The sequence below is a fragment of the Kwoniella mangroviensis genome (genome assembly GCF_000507465.2).
Source record: "Kwoniella mangroviensis CBS 8507 chromosome 1 map unlocalized Ctg01, whole genome shotgun sequence".
NCBI classification, from domain to species: Eukaryota; Fungi; Basidiomycota; class Tremellomycetes; order Tremellales; family Cryptococcaceae; genus Kwoniella; species Kwoniella mangrovensis.
Window position 1 is genome coordinate 12,503,890 of NW_027062533.1, and position 17,917 is coordinate 12,521,806.

Here is a 17,917-nt window from a genome sequence, read left to right on the forward strand (position 1 = left end):
CTCCGGTCCGTGACCTAAAAACAATCAACCCAAACCCCAGCCAATCACAATGTTCAAAGCTGCCATCATTTCTTTCCTCGTCGCTTCTGCCGCTATGGTCAGTGCGACCAAAGTCGAAGGTGCCTGTTACCAAGATAACTGTCAACGAGCCGTCCAGAGAACATGGCAAGGTCCAGCTGTCTACGCCCAACACATCTCTCAATGTTCTTCAGCTCTCTCTTGCTCTTCCACCCCTGCTGCCTCTACCACCACCACCTCTACCACCGTTACCGCGGGTGTTACCACCATCTACGTATCGGCAGCTACCAACACCCCTGCTCCTGTCGCTGCGGTCCTCACATGCCCGACGTCAGGTATCCCTTCAGATCAAGCTCAAAACTGTGACAACAGCTGGGCTTCATACTCCTCCGCTTGTTCATGTGCTTCAGTGACTCCTACCACCTCTGTCGCCCCTACCCCAGTAGTCACCGCTACCATCACCACCACTGTACCTGCCATCGTCTACGTCACCGGTGCCCCCGAAGCCATTGCTCTCTAAACTGCTGGATCATGGGAAAAGGATAAGGAATAGCTGGGTTATTTTCTTCTTTATAGGGTTTTCATTTCGGGACTAGAGGTCTTTTTATAGTATAGTATATAGTATATACATCATGTCATGAATGCACGTATTGTTCTTTATCTATCTGTCTATCGTACATACATACATACAATTGCTATAAACATGGATGCTAATAGTACAGGTATATGCGATGCAAGATATGTAAAATATCGAAAAAACCTACTCATCACCCATCTCCTTTTGCAGTTGAGCCACAGCCTTTTCACAGCGAGCCACAATATCTATATGTCTTATGATGGGTTTGTAGGAGTGTTGGAGCTGTAGCGTGCCAAATTCATCAGCATGGATTGAGAATTGATATACAAAGAACATGACTCGCCGCAATTAGCTTATCCGCATTCCATAATCTAGATGTCATGTTGGAGATGAACGAGAATAGATCGGAGACAGATTCTGTAGCGCCGATTTCCGCTTCGTTGAGTTTTAGAATAGCTATAGCCACTCGAAATAGGGTCTGACACATGATATACAGTCAGCACTTCGTTATATATGCGTTTGGATAACTAACATCATGTCCCTCGACGAATGTAACATCCCAAACCCTGAAGAGCGTTTCGACGGGCAGACAATCCGTGAACAAGCTCAACCACCATCCAAAAGTGACACTGGCTAAGTCCACTCCTAGCTCTTCCAAGTGATTATGTATCTTCGGTACGAGTTGAGCGACGAGGTCATTGAGTACGACTTGGTCAGCACGGGATGCTAACAACGAAGCGGAGTAGAATTGTGAGGGTAGAAGTCGGTCAATAAGGGATGTGAGGACCCAATAAGCTTGTTCTGGAACATATGTCAGTGAAATATCGGCATGTACAGTGAGATATGGCTCACCTTCATCGGTGTGCGTGAGGAGCAGGGTAGCAGCGAGCATCTGAACAATCGATTAGCTTTTTTGGTAGATTGTTAATATCAGGACTACTCACATTCATTCCTTGGCAGCTACGTGAAGGTCAACTACATCAGCACAAGTTACACATTCAGGTGGGAAAACATCACCTACTACCCTACAGCTGGATTGTGCCTACATCAATCGAGTTTGATAAGCCTTGATCTGATCTCATTATGGACATGATCCCCACTCACCAGCTATACGCCGTCAGGACCCTTCGCAGCTTAGCCACGCCAGGCCCATCGCCTCCAAAAAACACATTACCGGGGAAAGTACGCGACACATCTTTTTCTATATCCGCGTGGACAGGTGACAGGTCATCTTTGTGTACTGCGAGTATCTCGGCGTATTCGCCTGGGACCATCAGGTCTTTCGCGCCAGAGCACTCTAGGGGCGAGGGAGAGAAAGGGTCAGCCTGATCTATCTCGATGTGACAGAAAGCGAACTCAAGAACAATGATTCCAACATGCTAGAAAGCAAATAGCACCAAAGGAGATGAGCGCCACTCACCAGCCCAAACGTCGCTCCTATATTTCAATGGTATACCCTTTCTGACCAATCTCGTGAAAACCTTCCAATCTTCCTGACCTCCTTTTCCACTCATGCCCATTTGGTTTATTCCGATCAGCCCTGAACCCCATCTGAGATCATCCGATTTATGATTACTACCAGATAACGTATCATGTATATGTCTTGCCCTTCGTCTCAGGAAAGCATCCCATTCTTTCAATCGCTCTTGCTGCTGTCTATCGTGTGTTTCTGTCAACTGCTCTAACAAGCTTGATACGGTCAACCGACTAGCACTAGCGCTGAGGGAAGAATCGACTATTGGGGATGAGTGAGTAAGAGAAGCCGATAATGGCGGTGAGGTGGTCGAGGTAGGTGTAATGGCAGGTTGGAGTGATGATGCTCCTCTAGAGGATACTGTGAGATGATCTTTCGCCGTGACTGGCTTAGCAGGAGACGGGTTGAGACTGAGTAGAGTGGAAGATCTGTGTCGATGGGTATCAACATGAGATGAAGAACGAGATTTAGGCGGTGAGCCACTTTCGGGTGTTTTCAGGCGGGCTGAATCGGTAGATCTTCTAGGTGAAGGTATAGAGGTAGAGTCGGCAATCTCAGTGGATTTGCGTTCTCTCTGGGTTTGCGATGATTTCTGACTTCCGTGGGAGTTACGTCGTCTTTTCGCTATCCACCCTTCGTTCTCGTTGTCCGCTGCAGGTGCTAGCGTACCGTTCAACGACATTGGAGCGGAGGTACCGGCCGCAGAAGCGTCTTTAAGCATTTTGGCGTGCTGAATATCGTCTGGGAGACCATCAGCATGCGGAAAAGCAAAAAAAAGAGACCATTTACATATAAACCCGTATCTATCTGTCAAAGGCTCGTCTTCACTCTCAAATCGACTCGCAGTGGCTATTTTCGTCTTTGTATTTTGGAAGAACGAGCCTAGATTCTGCCTTGATAGGGTTACAGTCGGAGGACGAATATCATCGGGCACTATAGATGATAATTCTACCGAAGGAAGGGGTCTTTCCTCCGTGGGTGAGGTTGCCGATGATCCCGATTGACCCACGGCAGAAGGCGCAGATATTGCGGTGGTAGGGAAAGCGCGTGAAGAGGATGTACGCTGAAGGAGGGATGGTCTAGATTCGTCGGTTATACTGCTTATGGCTCTTGTACCTCTGATTGTGGCGTTGGACACCGAAGATATCAGTGTTCGACCCAAGGATGCAGTCGCAGCGAGAGCTTGATCCCCATACCCAGCACCTTTGCCTTCTCTAGTCTTGTCTGGATCTACTGCAGGGTACTGACTGCCAATGGATGTCGCACGACTTCGCGAAAAGTCCCTGGATCGTCGTCTATCCGTTACAGCATCTCGAGCTACGATACCGTCATCTCGTGCATTGCTAATCAACGAGTGAGCCAGGTAGGCTATAAGCGAGTTTGACGGGATCTCAGAAGAGAGCAGGATGGACGATGGGTCGGGAGTGATGATTCTCTGTGACGGGTCAGCTCTATATATCTACTGTGGGACGAAGTTGCTCACTGTGGCTAGGAATATCGCCTTGAAAGCTGGACTACTGCCTCCATCGCCCTTCCGCCAAGCGTCGGGGTCATCTTCGTCTATTATAGCGGACTCATGAATAGTTGTAGATATATCCTCCGTTGGTATAGGGGCATTCCCCTGTTCCTTGACCGGATCACTGGATATAGTCTTCTTAGCCCCACTCCAGGCCCACAATCCAGATGTCCAAGTCGACCGATTGTTCTTCTTTGCTTGAGCTCCTCCAGGTGTGTTGGTACCGCTAGGAGAGCCGGAAGAACGAGTGGAAGGGATGGTAGGGGTGATGGGAGATGATGGGAAGGGTGCTGACAAGGAAGAAGCGATGGAAGGGGGTCTTCTGATTTTCCTGTTTGATGGACTTGGGGAGATAGACCGGACAGAGGCAACGTCACTTGAAATCACCAAGGGGTTGGACGGAATTTCGCTGATAGGGGAGTTGGAAGTGAGAGAGGTGGATATTGCCTCGGTGAGACCGTCATGAATTGATATCTATAAGATGTCAGCGTGATGTGGGAATTGGGATGGATATATTCTTACCTGATCTGCAGATTTACGTCTAGTCTTCGGTTTGCTCTTCTCTGCATTCTCCTTTTTCAGCTTGATATTCTCATCTTCTAGCCTCTCAATTACTTCTCGCAGCTCTGCTATTGCTTTGCTGAGCACTTTGAGCGGGTGATCAGTGGGCACAGAAACGGGATCGCTAGCGGGAGGTGAAGGCGGAAACAGAGGTGGGTGGTCGGCAGGAACGGGTCGTGGAGGAGCGGTGTCATCTCTTGATGAATCCAGTGACTCGCTAGTGGAAGATTCCAGTGGCGTTGGATTTGATGAAGGGGTTTGTCTGATATACTGCCTTAGCTCATCATCTGTCATGAGGTCAAATCTAGTCTCCACGACGGCCAATTCCTCTTTACTGAGACTATCCAGATGACCGAACAGCCTGGAGCTGGATGAGTCACCTCTTTTGGGTGATCTGAACCGACTGATCTGCTGATTTTCTACTATAGGGTGATGATGCAGATTAGGCGAAGTGAGATTGGACCAATGACCACTACGCCTGCTTGACTCTACGCCGAGTAGTTGGGCCTCACTCAGTCCATTTCCTGAACGGCGGGAAGGTCGAGCCGTGGAGATAGTATTTGCATGTGGTCTATGATACGTTGAAGGATGGAAGTCATGGGTAGAAGGGGAGAGATCTTGACCTGAGGGTAACAATATGGAGGGAGTGAGCTGGGCCCCTCCTGAACCGCCCCCTGTCGATGTGCGACGAGTGAGTGAAGGGTGAGAGGGAGTAGTCGCTAGTGGGTGACTCCTTGATGTTTCTGTGGATCGTAACCTGGGCCTAGGCTGATTGTGGTCAGCCATGGCTCTTGCAGTGGAGCTGCTGTTAGCTCATGTGGGTGGTCAAGTCTGTGATATCGTCGTTGATGATGATGATGATGATGAATGAGGATGAATGAGGATGGGTTGAATGGTGACTATGACGGAATCAATTCTCAACGCGATCAACGTCTGCTCGTATGAACACCTCTCATCCACACTCGATACTCGACATCGACAATCATGACCTTGTATTTACACTCTCGCTCTGCTCCTATCTATCTGCTCACATCAAGACAAGCATCATGGTCAGGACAGCCAAGCCATATCAGGTTGGTCTATCCCTATTGATCGAATAGCTGGATGCTTACTCTCTGTCCTTCTGAAGCGCCCTGACAGCTATCGCAAGGCCAACCCGGACGCGCCTGGTACATGGAAACATGATCTTCATCAATCTGTCAACCAGTCACTAGCGTCTCGTATCTCATCGTCCTCATCTTCCACATCGTCAGCACCAGGTCCAAGATCCAAAGCATCTCTGCTGAATCGTATATCAGGCGGTCAAGGTAAAGAATTGCTTCCAACAGCGTCTTCCAATGTCACATTGCACGGATTCGATGGACCGCCTCCTGCCAACTTGAACAATCCGAACGCTGGTGTAGAGCTGCTCCCCTCAGGTAACGGCAAAAGACCCAAGGACAGTGGGAGGGGTGTAAATAATCAGAGTAAAGATCAGCTGAACGCTGCATTGGGCTTAGGTGCTCAGAGGGTGAGGGATGTGAGACCGGTTGGTAGAGAGTTGGTGACAACGCAACATCAAGTATCGATCATGGGTGCTGCTAGAGGGACCACATGGGTCAGAGTGCAGAATCTAGCAGTAGGGACTACAGTGGAGGATGTAGAGGTGAGTGGGCGTGTGATCGACTACGACACAGATGAATCTCTTGTACCGTTGGTGATCGCTCTTTGCTCACGACCCTGCTTTAGTCCGCATTCGCCCCACTCGTCATCCTCAATTCCAAAACATCACCTCCAGTCAATCCAAAAACCGTCACAGTGGATCTCGAGTTGGAAAACAGGACCGATGCAGAAGGATTGATCAAGCAATATCATGGTGTGGTGGCAGATGGAAACACATTGAGTGTAACGATCATCAATCAAGGTTTAAAGGGTAGAATAGGAGCTTCAATGCCAACAGCACAGCAATCCGCTGCTCCGAAAAGAAACAACGTTGGAAGGGAGTTGCTAGGCTCGGATTCGTCCGGGTAAGTGTGATTCACCCAAATTACCACCTTTTGCCCGTCATCTCCATATTACCCATATCCCCTCTCTCAGACACTTCAAACTTCCGCCAGCGATCGCTCATCCCGGCGGAAATCGAGGTATCGTGCGACGCATTATACTGACTTGCCCCACTCCCCAGCAAACTCTACTCCGATACCATACTCGCCAGCAACCCCTCCTCATCCATAATGACCCTCTCCGATGGATCAACATTCACACCTTCCACCGAAGCAGCAGCCGCAGTTCAACGATCTGAAGCATGGCGACAAGGAGGACCCCCGCTATCCTCGAGGCTTGGTGGACCAAGAAGTAGAGGAAGGGGCCAGATTGGTGGAGGCAACTTCCATGATATGTTGGTGGATTAATGATTTGCGTTATCTTTAGTGTAAATGGCTTTGCCCATAGGTTTTGCCCATATTCTGGTTCCGTTACGATGCCCGATTACTTCGTCATTCTATGGCTAGAATAGAATTTCATCCATTAACTATTGTTCCCACCCTGTCTAAAATTGTGTCCTTCGATCTTCAAATCAGGTGCCGTCAAAGGGATCTTGCTTGCTACCATCCGCATTTTTCGGAACATATCTCCCTCTACAGCATCAAAGCCATGCACATAGCACATCCGATGTAGCTTATTGTCTCAACCCAGTTGAACCTAGTCCGAGGCCGAAACTGCCTCATCGGCCGCGTTCATGGACTGTAGCCACGTACTTAAGCTTAATCGCCCCTAAACCTCAGACTAGATCTCGTGCGGCGAGGCATTTTCGACCGAAAATAAATCATCTCATCTAGCGATCTGGGCTAGCTTCCCATACATTTACGTATTCCGTAGATATCATTGGTCTAATCAGATAAGGCAATGACGACCGAACGGCCATAGATCCGTTGTGCAAAACGCCTCCAAGGGTAAAATATTGCACTAGTGCGATTGGGCAAACTGCACGATGGGATCAATCGATTATTCACTTTATCTGATAAACGAGATTCCTGAGGGTGGTTCTATAAATAATTTTTCAAGGTTCTTGGTCATCACAGTCAGTCACCTTAAAGTTTCTCTTCGCAGGCGCACCTGAAATTCCAATTGCTCTAGACGAGTCTGTCTGTTCCGTGGCTTTTGTAAGGCTCTACTCGATCGGCCGACTGCAGACCAATGACTAGAAGAAGTGCACGATTGATAGGGACTTTCGTGAGCACGGCACAATCGTCAAGCCGAAGAAGAGGGTTTTTGCGTTCGTTCCTAGTCATTGGATTTAGCTCGAAAGATACATGTCCTACAGTACAATGGAGATCGTACTCACTCAAAGGCAAATTCGAGAGATTGTTCGCATGAAATTTACAGATCTCAATCATCCTTTCTTAGATCAGGTTTGGGAAGTCCCTTTTCATTTCCCATGTTCCGTTCCTATCACAGAAGAAAGGAATTCTGTCAACGGTGAATGCGAAGAAGATGAAGATGTGGTTCAAATTTTTGAGTCCGCATGTTTATGCTTTCGTTATCTAGCCTGGGGTCCTTTTCTCGAAACAAGATATATATATGTATATGATGAGATGGAGATGCTACAGTCCTTTGACTCATTCGACCCATCACCCTACTCCTCAACATGTTCAGTAGATCGCTCACTCTGCTATGGTTGACCTTATTGGTCATACCTTCCTCAGCGGACCAATTGAAGATCTCACTTAAACAACCATCCCACCAATGTGTCGAAGGATGTTACGATGCGTTATCTCTACTCACTTTTGGGGATATCAAAGCGAAGAAACCAGCGATGAAAGATCAATGCAATTCAACTTCCTTCGTCAACTCTATGGCTCTTTGTTCGAGCAATTACTGTACAGAGAAACAACAGGTAGCAGGTTGGGAATATATCACAGCGGAATGCAAAGATTCCAAGACTCATCTGGAAGCCCAGGACGTCCTGTTGGCGAATATCGACGAGTCAGCTGTACAGTCCGTAGATGTTTTCGGAAAGAGCAAGAAGTATAATGGGACTGTGTTACTTGACCAACGTTCGTTCAACGCCGGGTACATGACAATCGTGAGTGTGTCAGTCGGTCTCTCTCTCTCCACACACACACGCTGATCACATCTGTCCAGGTCTCGGAATGGAAGAAACAAGCCTATGTGAGTTTGACAATATCTCTCTGATCAGACTCATGCTAACGTCCCTCACAGAGCCATGCTTTCGGTTTCACGATTTATCTTTTCCTGATCCTAGCAGTTTTTATCGGTCTTTTCAACAGGCTATTGAGTTTTTCCGTCCACAGACATATCGCCACGTCTCCCGAAGAAGCCAACATCCCCAACACGAGAGGCAGCAGCTCCAGGTTGTCAAGAGGATACACCTGGTGGCGGAAAAAAGTCACTACACCGGCATTGTTCGGATACAGACACTCTCAGCCCTGGGGGTGGGTGTCGATACCGACTAGATTGCAGAGTATCCTGGTGAGTCGTATTAGCGACGTGCTGTAAGCGAGACCATGTTGATCGTGGGTGTCTTACTAGATATTCTTATTCCTCGCTATCAACGTGATATTTACTTGTGTGGGGTATGATCTATTCGATGATGATACCGAGTAAGTCGATGCCACCCCTTGAGATGGATCATATCTGACAGAGTTGGCGTTCAGAGATACCAACGATAAACAATCACAACTTTTGGTACAGCTGCAGTACCGAACCGGTGTGATGTGCGTATACAACTTGCCACTGTTGTGGATGTTGGCCGGAAGGAATGATGTGGTGCTGTGGCTTACCGGATGGTCGTATTGTGAGTTCCCTTGGAGTTCTTTGCCCGATGTAAGTCCTAATTGACACCGTATTAGCCTCTGTCAACCTGTGGCATCGATATATCGCTCGATTGGCTGTGATTCAAGCTTTCATCCACGGGATGTGAGTCAAGTTGTCATTGTCACCATGGAGTCCACTGACGAGTTGCGCTTAGATGCTACACGATCGATAAAAGGAATGATCTTACTGATCGATTCTTACATCGGATGTACTGGACCACGGGTATCTTCGTGAGTGATTAACATCATCTCTTTTGCTTAATTTCCCCTGACACGCTTCCTGCCTAGGCTCTGATCTGCTTCATACTCCTTGCGACGCTGTCGATCAAACCAATTCGAACGAGATGGTACGAAATCTTCCTTATCACACACATCGCCTTGGCTCTGTGTAGTCTGGTATTACTCTACTTCCACTTGACTCACATGAAAGGGAAGTACAATCCATATGTCTGGGCTTGTGTGGCTGTATGGGTGAGTACAAAGTCTAGCAGACCAATGAATGGCTCTTACTGACGTACCTGTGCAGTGTCTCGACCGGGTGATACGTCTCTTACGTATCATAGTCTTAACGTATAAAGCTTTATCCGAAAAAGGTAAAAACACCATCGCTGTCATGTCAAACAACGATTCCGGTTTAATTCGACTATCAATAACGACGTCAATCAGGATAATCCCAAAACCAGGCCACTACTACTTCCTCTACCATCCATTCTCTATAAAACCATGGGAGAATCACCCTTTCACAGTGGCTTCATGGGAGATCAACGATAGTTCTACCACTTTGCATTTCCTGGTCGCGCCTCAAAAGGGAGCAACGAAGAACTGGAGGAAGAGGGTGTCAAAGACTCCTAACAGGACCGATAGCATCAGGTTGCTGTTGGAAGGTCCATATGGTCACACCAACCCGGTCGAGAGGTATGAGAGTTTGTTGTTGGTTGCTGGAGGAAGTGGGATCACTTCGATGCTGGCTTACATCCATACTTTTAAACATCATCGAGACGACTTGAAGGATGTTAGGACGAAGAGCGTTACTTTGGTGTGGGTGGTGAAGAGCTTGCACTATGCGATGGACGTTTTGCAAAACGAGCTAAAGGAGTTTACGGATAACTCAAAGGGTATTGAAGGTATATCAGTCAAGATACAACTCCATCTTACCAAAGATATCGATTCAACAACTTCGACTTTAGTTGGATCACCTATTATGTCAAGAGATAATTCGAAATCCACCGTTGGGTCTTCTCCAAACACGTCTGAGGAGAAAATCAACGATCAAGATGGATCGAAAGAGGCAGAAGGAGGATCAAACACCGGATTGAAGATCTACCATGGTAGACCGGAAATGCAACATCTCGTGGATACCGCTTTGAGTAGATTAGTAGGTGGTGAAAGACTGGCAGTTTCGGCATGTGGACCGGCGGTGATGATCGATGATATGCGTAAAGCTGTTTGCGAGTTGTATGGATTAGAGGAAGGTAAAGCGGATGGAAGAACTTTGGAATATTTCGAAGAGCTGTTTTCGTGGTAGCTGCCTCGTTTGGTTAATCTCTTATGCATAGCCATAGAATGGAATAATAGCCGTTTCACAGGGTCATCTCGATTGGAAGATTCCCACGTTATGGTCCAGCCGATTCGGTTGACAAACCCTCCTTATCTAATCGTGCCGTTAAGAGGAGGCATAATCCAGCTTGCAATCAAATCGATCTATGTACTGCCAATTTCATGACGTAGAGATAGGGCGTAGTCAAGTGACAGAGGATATGACGAAGGATGACTCTTCAGCTGGCGCTGGTTTGTCCACTGGCATACTGCATAGTATAAGACTGAAGCAGAAACCTTGCTCGCCTTTGTTGAATCTCCCATACATGTCATTATCAGCATTATCAATGCTTTCCACACGCATAATCCCGCGCATTCGACCATTATCAACCCAGATCCGCTTACTAGCAACAGCAGCAGAGATGTCAACTGTATCAGATGTTATCTCACACGACCACCGTGAGCTCGAAGAGTACTACGATAATGTCCTCAAAGCGACTACCGACGACGATAAGATCAGATGGCAAAACCCAATTCACCTGGGAGTTGGCCAGACACTCGATCGGCGAGGAATTGGTAGTCTACCCGGCCTTTGAGAAGTACATTGCGGATGGCAAAGCTATGGCTGATAAGGATAGAGCAGAGCTCGCCAAGGTGGGTGAATCTTGAGGACTGTGATCTCCCTTCTTGATGAGAACCTCACTGGCTCACCATGACCCCCAAGGCAAAAGAGCTCCTCAACACCTTTCAACAGCTCAAACCGTCCATTCCCGAGTTCGAGCGAACTCTCAAACAACTCATGGGAGAGTTATCCGAGCATATCAAGGGAGAAGAGCAAGAAGATATGCCTAAACTAGAACAATCCCTTCCCGGTGGTGAATCAGCCGAACTTGCTACTAGCTTCCAAAGGACCAAAAAGTTTGTTCCGACTAGAAGTCACCCAAGTGCTCCTGACAAGCCGGTGATTATCGCTACCCCATGTGCCCATTTTAGGTAAAACTGATATGCTGATAACCAAAACCTAGCCCTTCGAGACTGTGGTGGGACTAATGACCGCTCCAATCGATAAATTAGGTGACATCTTCAGACGTTTCCCTAAAGATTAAGAGGGTGGCGAGTTGGTCTGCGGAGATCTTTCCTCGTCAATTCATGCTAATTGTCTTCCGCAGGTCAGAGGCCCGGCCAGCGCCGAAAGAAGGAAGAAAACTGTCTGTACACTAATTCCATGAACGAAATGTCAAGAAGCATGAAAGATGATCTACCGTTTGTAGTCTGCAGTGGTCGCAGAAGATGCAATGAGCATCACAATCCAAGTATTGTCTCAGAGAGCAGAGAGCTCGTCATCTCAAAAATGAACCAGCAGAAGTGATACGTTTATGGTGCATTTCTGTTCTACCAAATGTTATTATAGGTGTTGTGTTCCGAAAAAATTCTATTATAAGTGAGATCCCCTTGGACCTTTTTTCTTAACCGTTACTTTACGTCTCGAGTCTCACATCTCATATGAGATGGCGGTTTACACACAGTGGACGGCTACATAAAAAGCATCAGCAAGTTTCTTACAGTTCTGTTCGAAATACCGGTCAACTCACTGCCGTCAGCATGAGTGTGACAGTCTCCGGCAGCTGAGGTCTGAGCGGCAGCGGCAGTGGCAGTGGCAGTTGACGAAGCTGAGGCTGCATCGTCTGATTCACAGTGGACAGCTGTAACCGTGACGTTAGCGAATTAACCTTTGGTTCATACCAGGATCATACTCACCACCATCAGCATGGGTGTGACAGGCTTCGGCAGCAGCGCTGGTAGCAGAGGCTGCTTGAGAAGAAGTAGAGGAGGGACTAGCAGAGGAGGCGTGGTCATGGGATTCGGCAGGTTGACCAATACAAGCATCCCCGCCTTGAGCGACTTCGACAGCATAGACATCTACGTAAAGGACCATTGTCAGAACAAAAAACTCCGATCGAGCAGCGTAAGAAGATCAGCTCACGAGCAGCAAACGCTTGAAGGGCGTCAGAATCCATAGGTGAGTAGGTGGCGTTGTGCTCGGCGAGCTCGAGAGCTGAAGCGTAGTCCTCCGAGTAGTGACCGACAAGTTCGTTGGTGATGACAGGGACGTGGAACATTCGGTGGCTAGAGTAAGGTATGTCATCAGCTGAATCGTCTGAAAGGGGCATCAAGATCAGCTTACATCAAATCGATAGACCAGTGGGTACCGAGCGGACTCCCGGCTACGGTGTATCCGTTCATGCAGAAGTATTCGTTGAAATACCTGTCCGTGTAGGACAGATCACATATGACAGTTTCCAGAGTGGCATTTTCACCTCTCCAATGACCTCTCCATCCTGCTTGACCACAGTTCTAGAGATGGAAATTGTGTTATCAGCTGAGTTGAACGCCTGATATCTATGGAGAGAATACTCACTCCGTCGGGATTGTCACATCTGAAGATCACACCATCCTTGTTCGAGGTCAACAGAGACTCCCATACACCTACGACCGTGGAGTAGGCTTCTTTCTCTTTACCAAAGTATTTCTGGAATACTGGGTCTTCAGCTCCGTTCTTGACTACGTATTCTTGAGCGACAGTGGCGACTTCGAAAGTGTCACTAATGATCCAAATATGAATTGAGGTTCACATCACATAGATCTGAATTTGACTCACGACAAAGCTTTCTCGAGCATCCTTCTCTGAGTAGCATTACAGCTCTCGTGGATGGTGATATCCGTCTTGTAGTTCTGATTCAACTCTCTAGCGATGTTGATAGGCGAAGCGAGAGCGACACCGGCTAAAGCGGCGGCAGAGATCAAGGCAGCGGCAACCATTTTGGGAAGTTTCTGATTTGTAAAGTTTGACAAAGAGGAGACAGTGATGAGAGAAGCTCAGATGGTGAGTCGAGTTGAGAGTTGAGAAGACTCGAAGATTGGTGTATAAGATCAGCTTATATACCTCTCAAACGGAGTCTTGACGAAAATATCTCAGCCGGAAGATGCAGAGTGGAGTCCGAGTCCCCGATACTCACTCGGACGTCATCATCCGCTGTTTCGAGTACTCTCCATCACGCTCCTCTGATGGTAAGCCGCCACACGATGACCATGACCGTGCGCCAAGTGGGACTCAATGATGTTCAATACCCTAGAAACTTGATGTATGCGAGTGCGAGAATAGCAGAGATGGAATGAGATGAGATGGACACAATCGATTTCCAAGTGCCTGCCAAGAGACAAAGGTTACCCGTACAGTCTTATTTTTGGGGTATGCAGAGGATGTCTAGTTTACTTCTCTTTCGGAAGTTCAGAAGTGTGTAGACAGCAAAAGAAGATTACCAGACATCCAACTTGGATTGTCCCCTCTAGCCACGTTGATGGTGGTGTCGGTTAAATTGATTCCAAGATTGCTTCCGTGCCAAGACTCCATGGTCACCGTCGAGGTACTCACTCTCATACAAAAGTTATCATGAACGACGACTGTTCAAATTGAAGTACTCATTTTGATGTAATCTGATAGTCTTGGCTGCGGATCTCGCCAAGGACAGTCATGCTTAAATATCATTTGTGTGCAATTGATTTTGAAAATTGACATTGTGATAGGAGCGACGAAGAAGAGATGAGATGAGGATGACGCAGAGGAGTCAGGAAGCATCCCGGACAGGACTAAGACATGTCACTGGATCGTTAAGAAGAGGTACTCTTTCTTCCCCCTCCAAGGGTAGGCAAATCGACTGCATGTTTTGTGCATGTGCTCTCAAACTCCCAGGGAAAGGCATACTTGAAACTGAAGAAGGTATATAAGTGGTGCCAGCTTGATCTTGCAACTACTACACCAACATTCAGACACTTGGTATACTCAAACCCTTTCAAAACATGAGGTCGACGCTCTTGTCTGCTCTTCTCGTCAGCGTCGCTGTCAGTGCCCAATTCGGTCCAGCCACTACCAGCTCTTCGAGCTCTCTTGGCCCCGCTCCCACTGAATCGATCGGATGTAGACAGGGTGAGTTGACTTGTAACGCTTAATTTACTATACACTGACTCATTCAACTCTCAAATGCCATAGTCGACGGGGCCTGGGAGTGTGCCGGACCCAGAAACAGTGCTACCTCGGCTACTTCGTCCGCCGCTGCCGCTTCCACAAGTCAGGCTGGCACGCCAACTACCAGCTCACTCTCGTCCGGAGTACCTCCTCCTCCAACAGAATCAGTCGGATGTGTTCTTCACATAGATCATTATCATTGCGAGGGTCCCGCTTCTGGATACACAGCTAGTACAACTACCAATACCGAGCCTACCGTCCCATCTCCAACTGAGAGTAGTAATTGTTTCTGGCGTGAGTGGCTTAATCGATCGATAGGCTATAGCTGATCTGGTGGTTTAGACGAAACGCACTGGGATTGTTTCGATTCTGAAGAGGAATTGGAGGCTGCTGAGAGTGCTGAGGACACGGGAGAATGTATTATACACGGTGAGTTGGATGATCAGCAATGCACATCAATATCAGGCTGATTGATTACTGTTCATCCTTAGTCGGCCACACGTGAGTTAGTTCCACATGATTCATTAGCAGAATCCGCTAACCCTACTATAGACACGGTGATTGTTCCGCTGAAGACCTTGCATGTGGTGCTGTCCTACTCGAAGACTTCAATATGGGTCTACACGTTGGCGGACTGTTCATTATTTTAGTCACATCCGGTCTCGGAGCGATGATTCCACTGTTCACCGGTTGGGCAAGGAGGAGAGATCAAAGTACTGACAGCTTGGACACTCGGGTGTCAAGTGTCGGTCGAGAGCATACTGCTTTTGGGAGAAGGGCTGGATCGTGGTCCAATATCTTTTTCATCGCCAAGCACTTTGGTACTGTGAGTGATTTTGTTGTCATATTAAGGTAAATGCTAACAGGATTGAACAGGGTGTTATATTGTCTACAGCGTTCATTGTACGTACAACTCTTCAGCCGTGCCATATCTTCGCTGACACACCCCTAGCACCTACTCTACCACGGCTTCGTCATGTTCGCCAACGAATGTATTGGACACATGTCTTACGAATCCACCGCACCAGCCATCGCCCTCGCCGCTGCATTCATCACCTTCTTATTCGACTTTGTCGGATCCAGAGTCGCACACAGGAAATATGAGCATCATGCCAGTGGAGCTTTAGGTTCACCTGGGAATGAGAAAGGCTCTCGAGCATCTCCTGAGCATGATCACTCGCACGATGGTCATGATCATGGGTATGACTTGGTACTCGAAGGTAGACAGAACTGGGAGGTTGTGTTGTTGGAACTGGGCATTATCTTCCATTCGTAGGTACAAATTTTTTCAATAGAGAATCGATTGTATAGCTAACTGCTAACAATCCCCTCAGCATTATGATCGGTGTTACTCTAGGTGCAGGTAGTGGAAACGGTTGGACCACCCTCCTCATCGTCATTGTGTTCCATCAATTCTTCGAAGGATTGGCATTAGGAGCGAGAATAGCCTTACTTCGGACAATCTCAAAAGCTAGACAATTCCTGATGGCTCTGGCATTCACCTTGATCACGCCTATCGGTATAGCTATTGGTATCGGAGTGAGAAAGTCTTTCTCACAGAATGGGAAAGCCTCGTTGTTATCAGTTGGTATTCTCAACTCGATCAGTGCGGGCATCCTGGTGAGTACGTGCGCGAGGTAATTCAGGTCAGTCAGCTAAAAACGTTCATAGCTTTACGCTGCCTTCCGACTCCTGTCATGTGATTTCACCGATGGTCCGTTGAGAGATGCCAAACCATACAAGGTTATTGCTGCGTTGCTGGCTATGATCGCGGGTATGATCGGGATGAGTGTGCTGGGTAAATGGGCATAGGTGGTTACGAATGAAAGGAGAAAGTGGTAGAGACGAGTATAATAGATTGATACATAGAATTATTGGATTATAATGGGATATGCATGACCTGTTGCATACATGAATACATCTATCAGTGATTTGCATTCGCTGGCGTATGGAATAGTAAATGCCATGAATGACTCACCATGTATAGACTATCCAACGATCCTCCTTCCAGATTACTTTGCCATTTTCTTCAACTTCTCCCCAAACACCTCATCCCACTGCTTGGTAACCTGTATTCCTGGACCTGCCGCTACGGTATCCAAATTACCCTCCCAGCCTTTAATTACATCTTGCATGAACTCGTCCACCGACAACGCGGTCGGACTGTTTTCTTTCTTGTTGTCATCCGGGTTCAGTCTATCCCTATGCAAGTCAGACTCTACCTGAGGCGGAACTATCTCAATCACCTTGATCTTACTATCCTCCGCGGCGAGTTGTTGACGTATATTCGTAGTGAACATATGTAGCCATGCTTTGGTACCATTATAAACCGGGTTGATGGTACTGAAAGGTATGAAACCAAGTACCGATGAGACATTCATAATCACCCCTCCGTTTTCTAGCTTGTTGAAGTGATCTTGAACGAACTTGACGGTGAGGTACATTGGTCCTCGGATATTAATGTTGATCTCCTGATCCGCCGAAGCGAAATCAAACTTGTAATCTTTTGACAAAACGTGCAGAGGTTTTTGAACGCCTGCATTGTTGATCAAGCAATCTACATCCGGATGATCCTTGATAATCTGCTGGACTGTATGGGAGATCTCATCTAAGGAAGAACCGGTATCTAACACGTAATACCCCGTCGCACCGATCTCGGAGGCCGTATCTTTGAGCGTGGACTCAGTACGACCAGCTAAGAGAACTTTTCTACCTCGTTTGAGAAGCTCGATGGCCATGGCTTTGCCCTAGGAGGTGATCAGCCATGAACATGAATATCTGCTTTGGATGAGGACTTACCAAACCACCCCCTCCTCCAGTGATCAAAGCGCATTTAAAGGAAAGACTGTCGACGGGAGTCATGATCTGTGAGTTCTGGACTGTAGGGGTATGAGTAGGTCACGAGAGCTTACTTGTCAGCATATATACAATAGATCGTTGAGCCAACATGAGAGTCCTACTTCGTGTTTAATTCTCCACTGTGACATCATTCATTCACCGTGTTATGTCCCATCTCGTAAATGTCAACTTTAGAATCACACTTGTGAGGTAGGTCCGTTTCACGTGGCAAGTAAATTGTATGTATGAAGTAGATCCATCCATTCGAAGATAACTAACTCTACGAGTACAGGATGATCTCTACCTTATCTGCTCACCATGAGAGCTTGCGGTCAGATCGATAGCATATTCTGAGGATACCTTGACAAAAGCAGTGCATCGATCATCTCTTGTGGCTTGTGTAGTAAGCAGATCTGGGATCTCGCTCTGATTAGTGTGTATATATAACGGCCATGGTCAAGTGTGACTGTCGGTCACCGAATCGTCACCAAACATTCAACAGTACACGGACACCGAAACACATTCACTCACTTATCCCAACATACACAGCCATACTCGT

General features: G+C 47.4%; 8 protein-coding genes across 8 annotated transcripts; 5 read left to right on the plus strand and 3 right to left on the minus strand.

Moving 5' to 3' along the window:
* Window positions 1-49: 49 nt before the first annotated feature.
* On the plus strand, window positions 50-538 carry I203_104732 (uncharacterized protein; the record flags this gene model as incomplete). Its single annotated transcript, XM_019143682.1, has 1 exon — window positions 50-538. One exon carries the CDS (start codon window positions 50-52, stop codon window positions 536-538), a length of 489 nt encoding a protein of 162 aa, XP_019006731.1.
* A 240-nt stretch (window positions 539-778) lies between these two features.
* On the minus strand, window positions 779-4,932 carry I203_104733 (uncharacterized protein; the record flags this gene model as incomplete). The annotated part of the gene is made up of 11 exons (XM_065517599.1): window positions 779-877; window positions 939-1,073; window positions 1,128-1,396; window positions 1,448-1,487; window positions 1,540-1,555; window positions 1,617-1,637; window positions 1,700-1,892; window positions 2,016-2,810; window positions 2,859-3,504; window positions 3,553-4,059; window positions 4,108-4,932. 11 exons carry the CDS (start codon window positions 4,930-4,932, stop codon window positions 779-781), a joined length of 3,546 nt encoding a protein of 1,181 aa, XP_065374417.1.
* Window positions 4,933-5,192: 260 nt separating this feature from the next.
* On the plus strand, window positions 5,193-6,536 carry I203_104734 (uncharacterized protein; the record flags this gene model as incomplete). The annotated part of the gene is made up of 4 exons (XM_019143680.1): window positions 5,193-5,219; window positions 5,276-5,791; window positions 5,875-6,152; window positions 6,311-6,536. 4 exons carry the CDS (start codon window positions 5,193-5,195, stop codon window positions 6,534-6,536), a joined length of 1,047 nt encoding a protein of 348 aa, XP_019006729.1.
* A 1,235-nt stretch (window positions 6,537-7,771) lies between these two features.
* Window positions 7,772-10,485, plus strand: I203_104735 (uncharacterized protein; the record flags this gene model as incomplete). The annotated part of the gene is made up of 9 exons (XM_019143679.1): window positions 7,772-8,209; window positions 8,269-8,295; window positions 8,347-8,616; window positions 8,677-8,747; window positions 8,802-8,941; window positions 8,997-9,063; window positions 9,116-9,191; window positions 9,249-9,431; window positions 9,487-10,485. The coding sequence occupies 9 exons, from the start codon at window positions 7,772-7,774 to the stop codon at window positions 10,483-10,485; spliced, it is 2,271 nt and encodes a 756-aa protein (XP_019006728.1).
* A 433-nt stretch (window positions 10,486-10,918) lies between these two features.
* I203_104736 (uncharacterized protein) lies at window positions 10,919-11,602 on the plus strand (the record flags this gene model as incomplete). The annotated part of the gene is made up of 4 exons (XM_065517600.1): window positions 10,919-10,955; window positions 11,017-11,150; window positions 11,221-11,457; window positions 11,522-11,602. 4 exons carry the CDS (start codon window positions 10,919-10,921, stop codon window positions 11,600-11,602), a joined length of 489 nt encoding a protein of 162 aa, XP_065374418.1.
* Window positions 11,603-12,012: 410 nt separating this feature from the next.
* On the minus strand, window positions 12,013-13,316 carry I203_104737 (uncharacterized protein; the record flags this gene model as incomplete). The annotated part of the gene is made up of 7 exons (XM_019143677.1): window positions 12,013-12,029; window positions 12,089-12,199; window positions 12,255-12,416; window positions 12,481-12,623; window positions 12,682-12,851; window positions 12,916-13,099; window positions 13,156-13,316. 7 exons carry the CDS (start codon window positions 13,314-13,316, stop codon window positions 12,013-12,015), a joined length of 948 nt encoding a protein of 315 aa, XP_019006726.1.
* A 1,038-nt stretch (window positions 13,317-14,354) lies between these two features.
* I203_104738 (uncharacterized protein) lies at window positions 14,355-16,332 on the plus strand (the record flags this gene model as incomplete). Its single annotated transcript, XM_019143676.1, has 9 exons — window positions 14,355-14,481; window positions 14,545-14,814; window positions 14,863-14,949; window positions 15,012-15,021; window positions 15,073-15,346; window positions 15,397-15,423; window positions 15,473-15,792; window positions 15,855-16,140; window positions 16,192-16,332. 9 exons carry the CDS (start codon window positions 14,355-14,357, stop codon window positions 16,330-16,332), a joined length of 1,542 nt encoding a protein of 513 aa, XP_019006725.1.
* Window positions 16,333-16,532: 200 nt separating this feature from the next.
* I203_104739 (uncharacterized protein) lies at window positions 16,533-17,382 on the minus strand (the record flags this gene model as incomplete). Its single annotated transcript, XM_019143675.1, has 2 exons — window positions 16,533-17,267; window positions 17,320-17,382. 2 exons carry the CDS (start codon window positions 17,380-17,382, stop codon window positions 16,533-16,535), a joined length of 798 nt encoding a protein of 265 aa, XP_019006724.1.
* Between the last annotated feature and the right edge of the window lie 535 nt (window positions 17,383-17,917).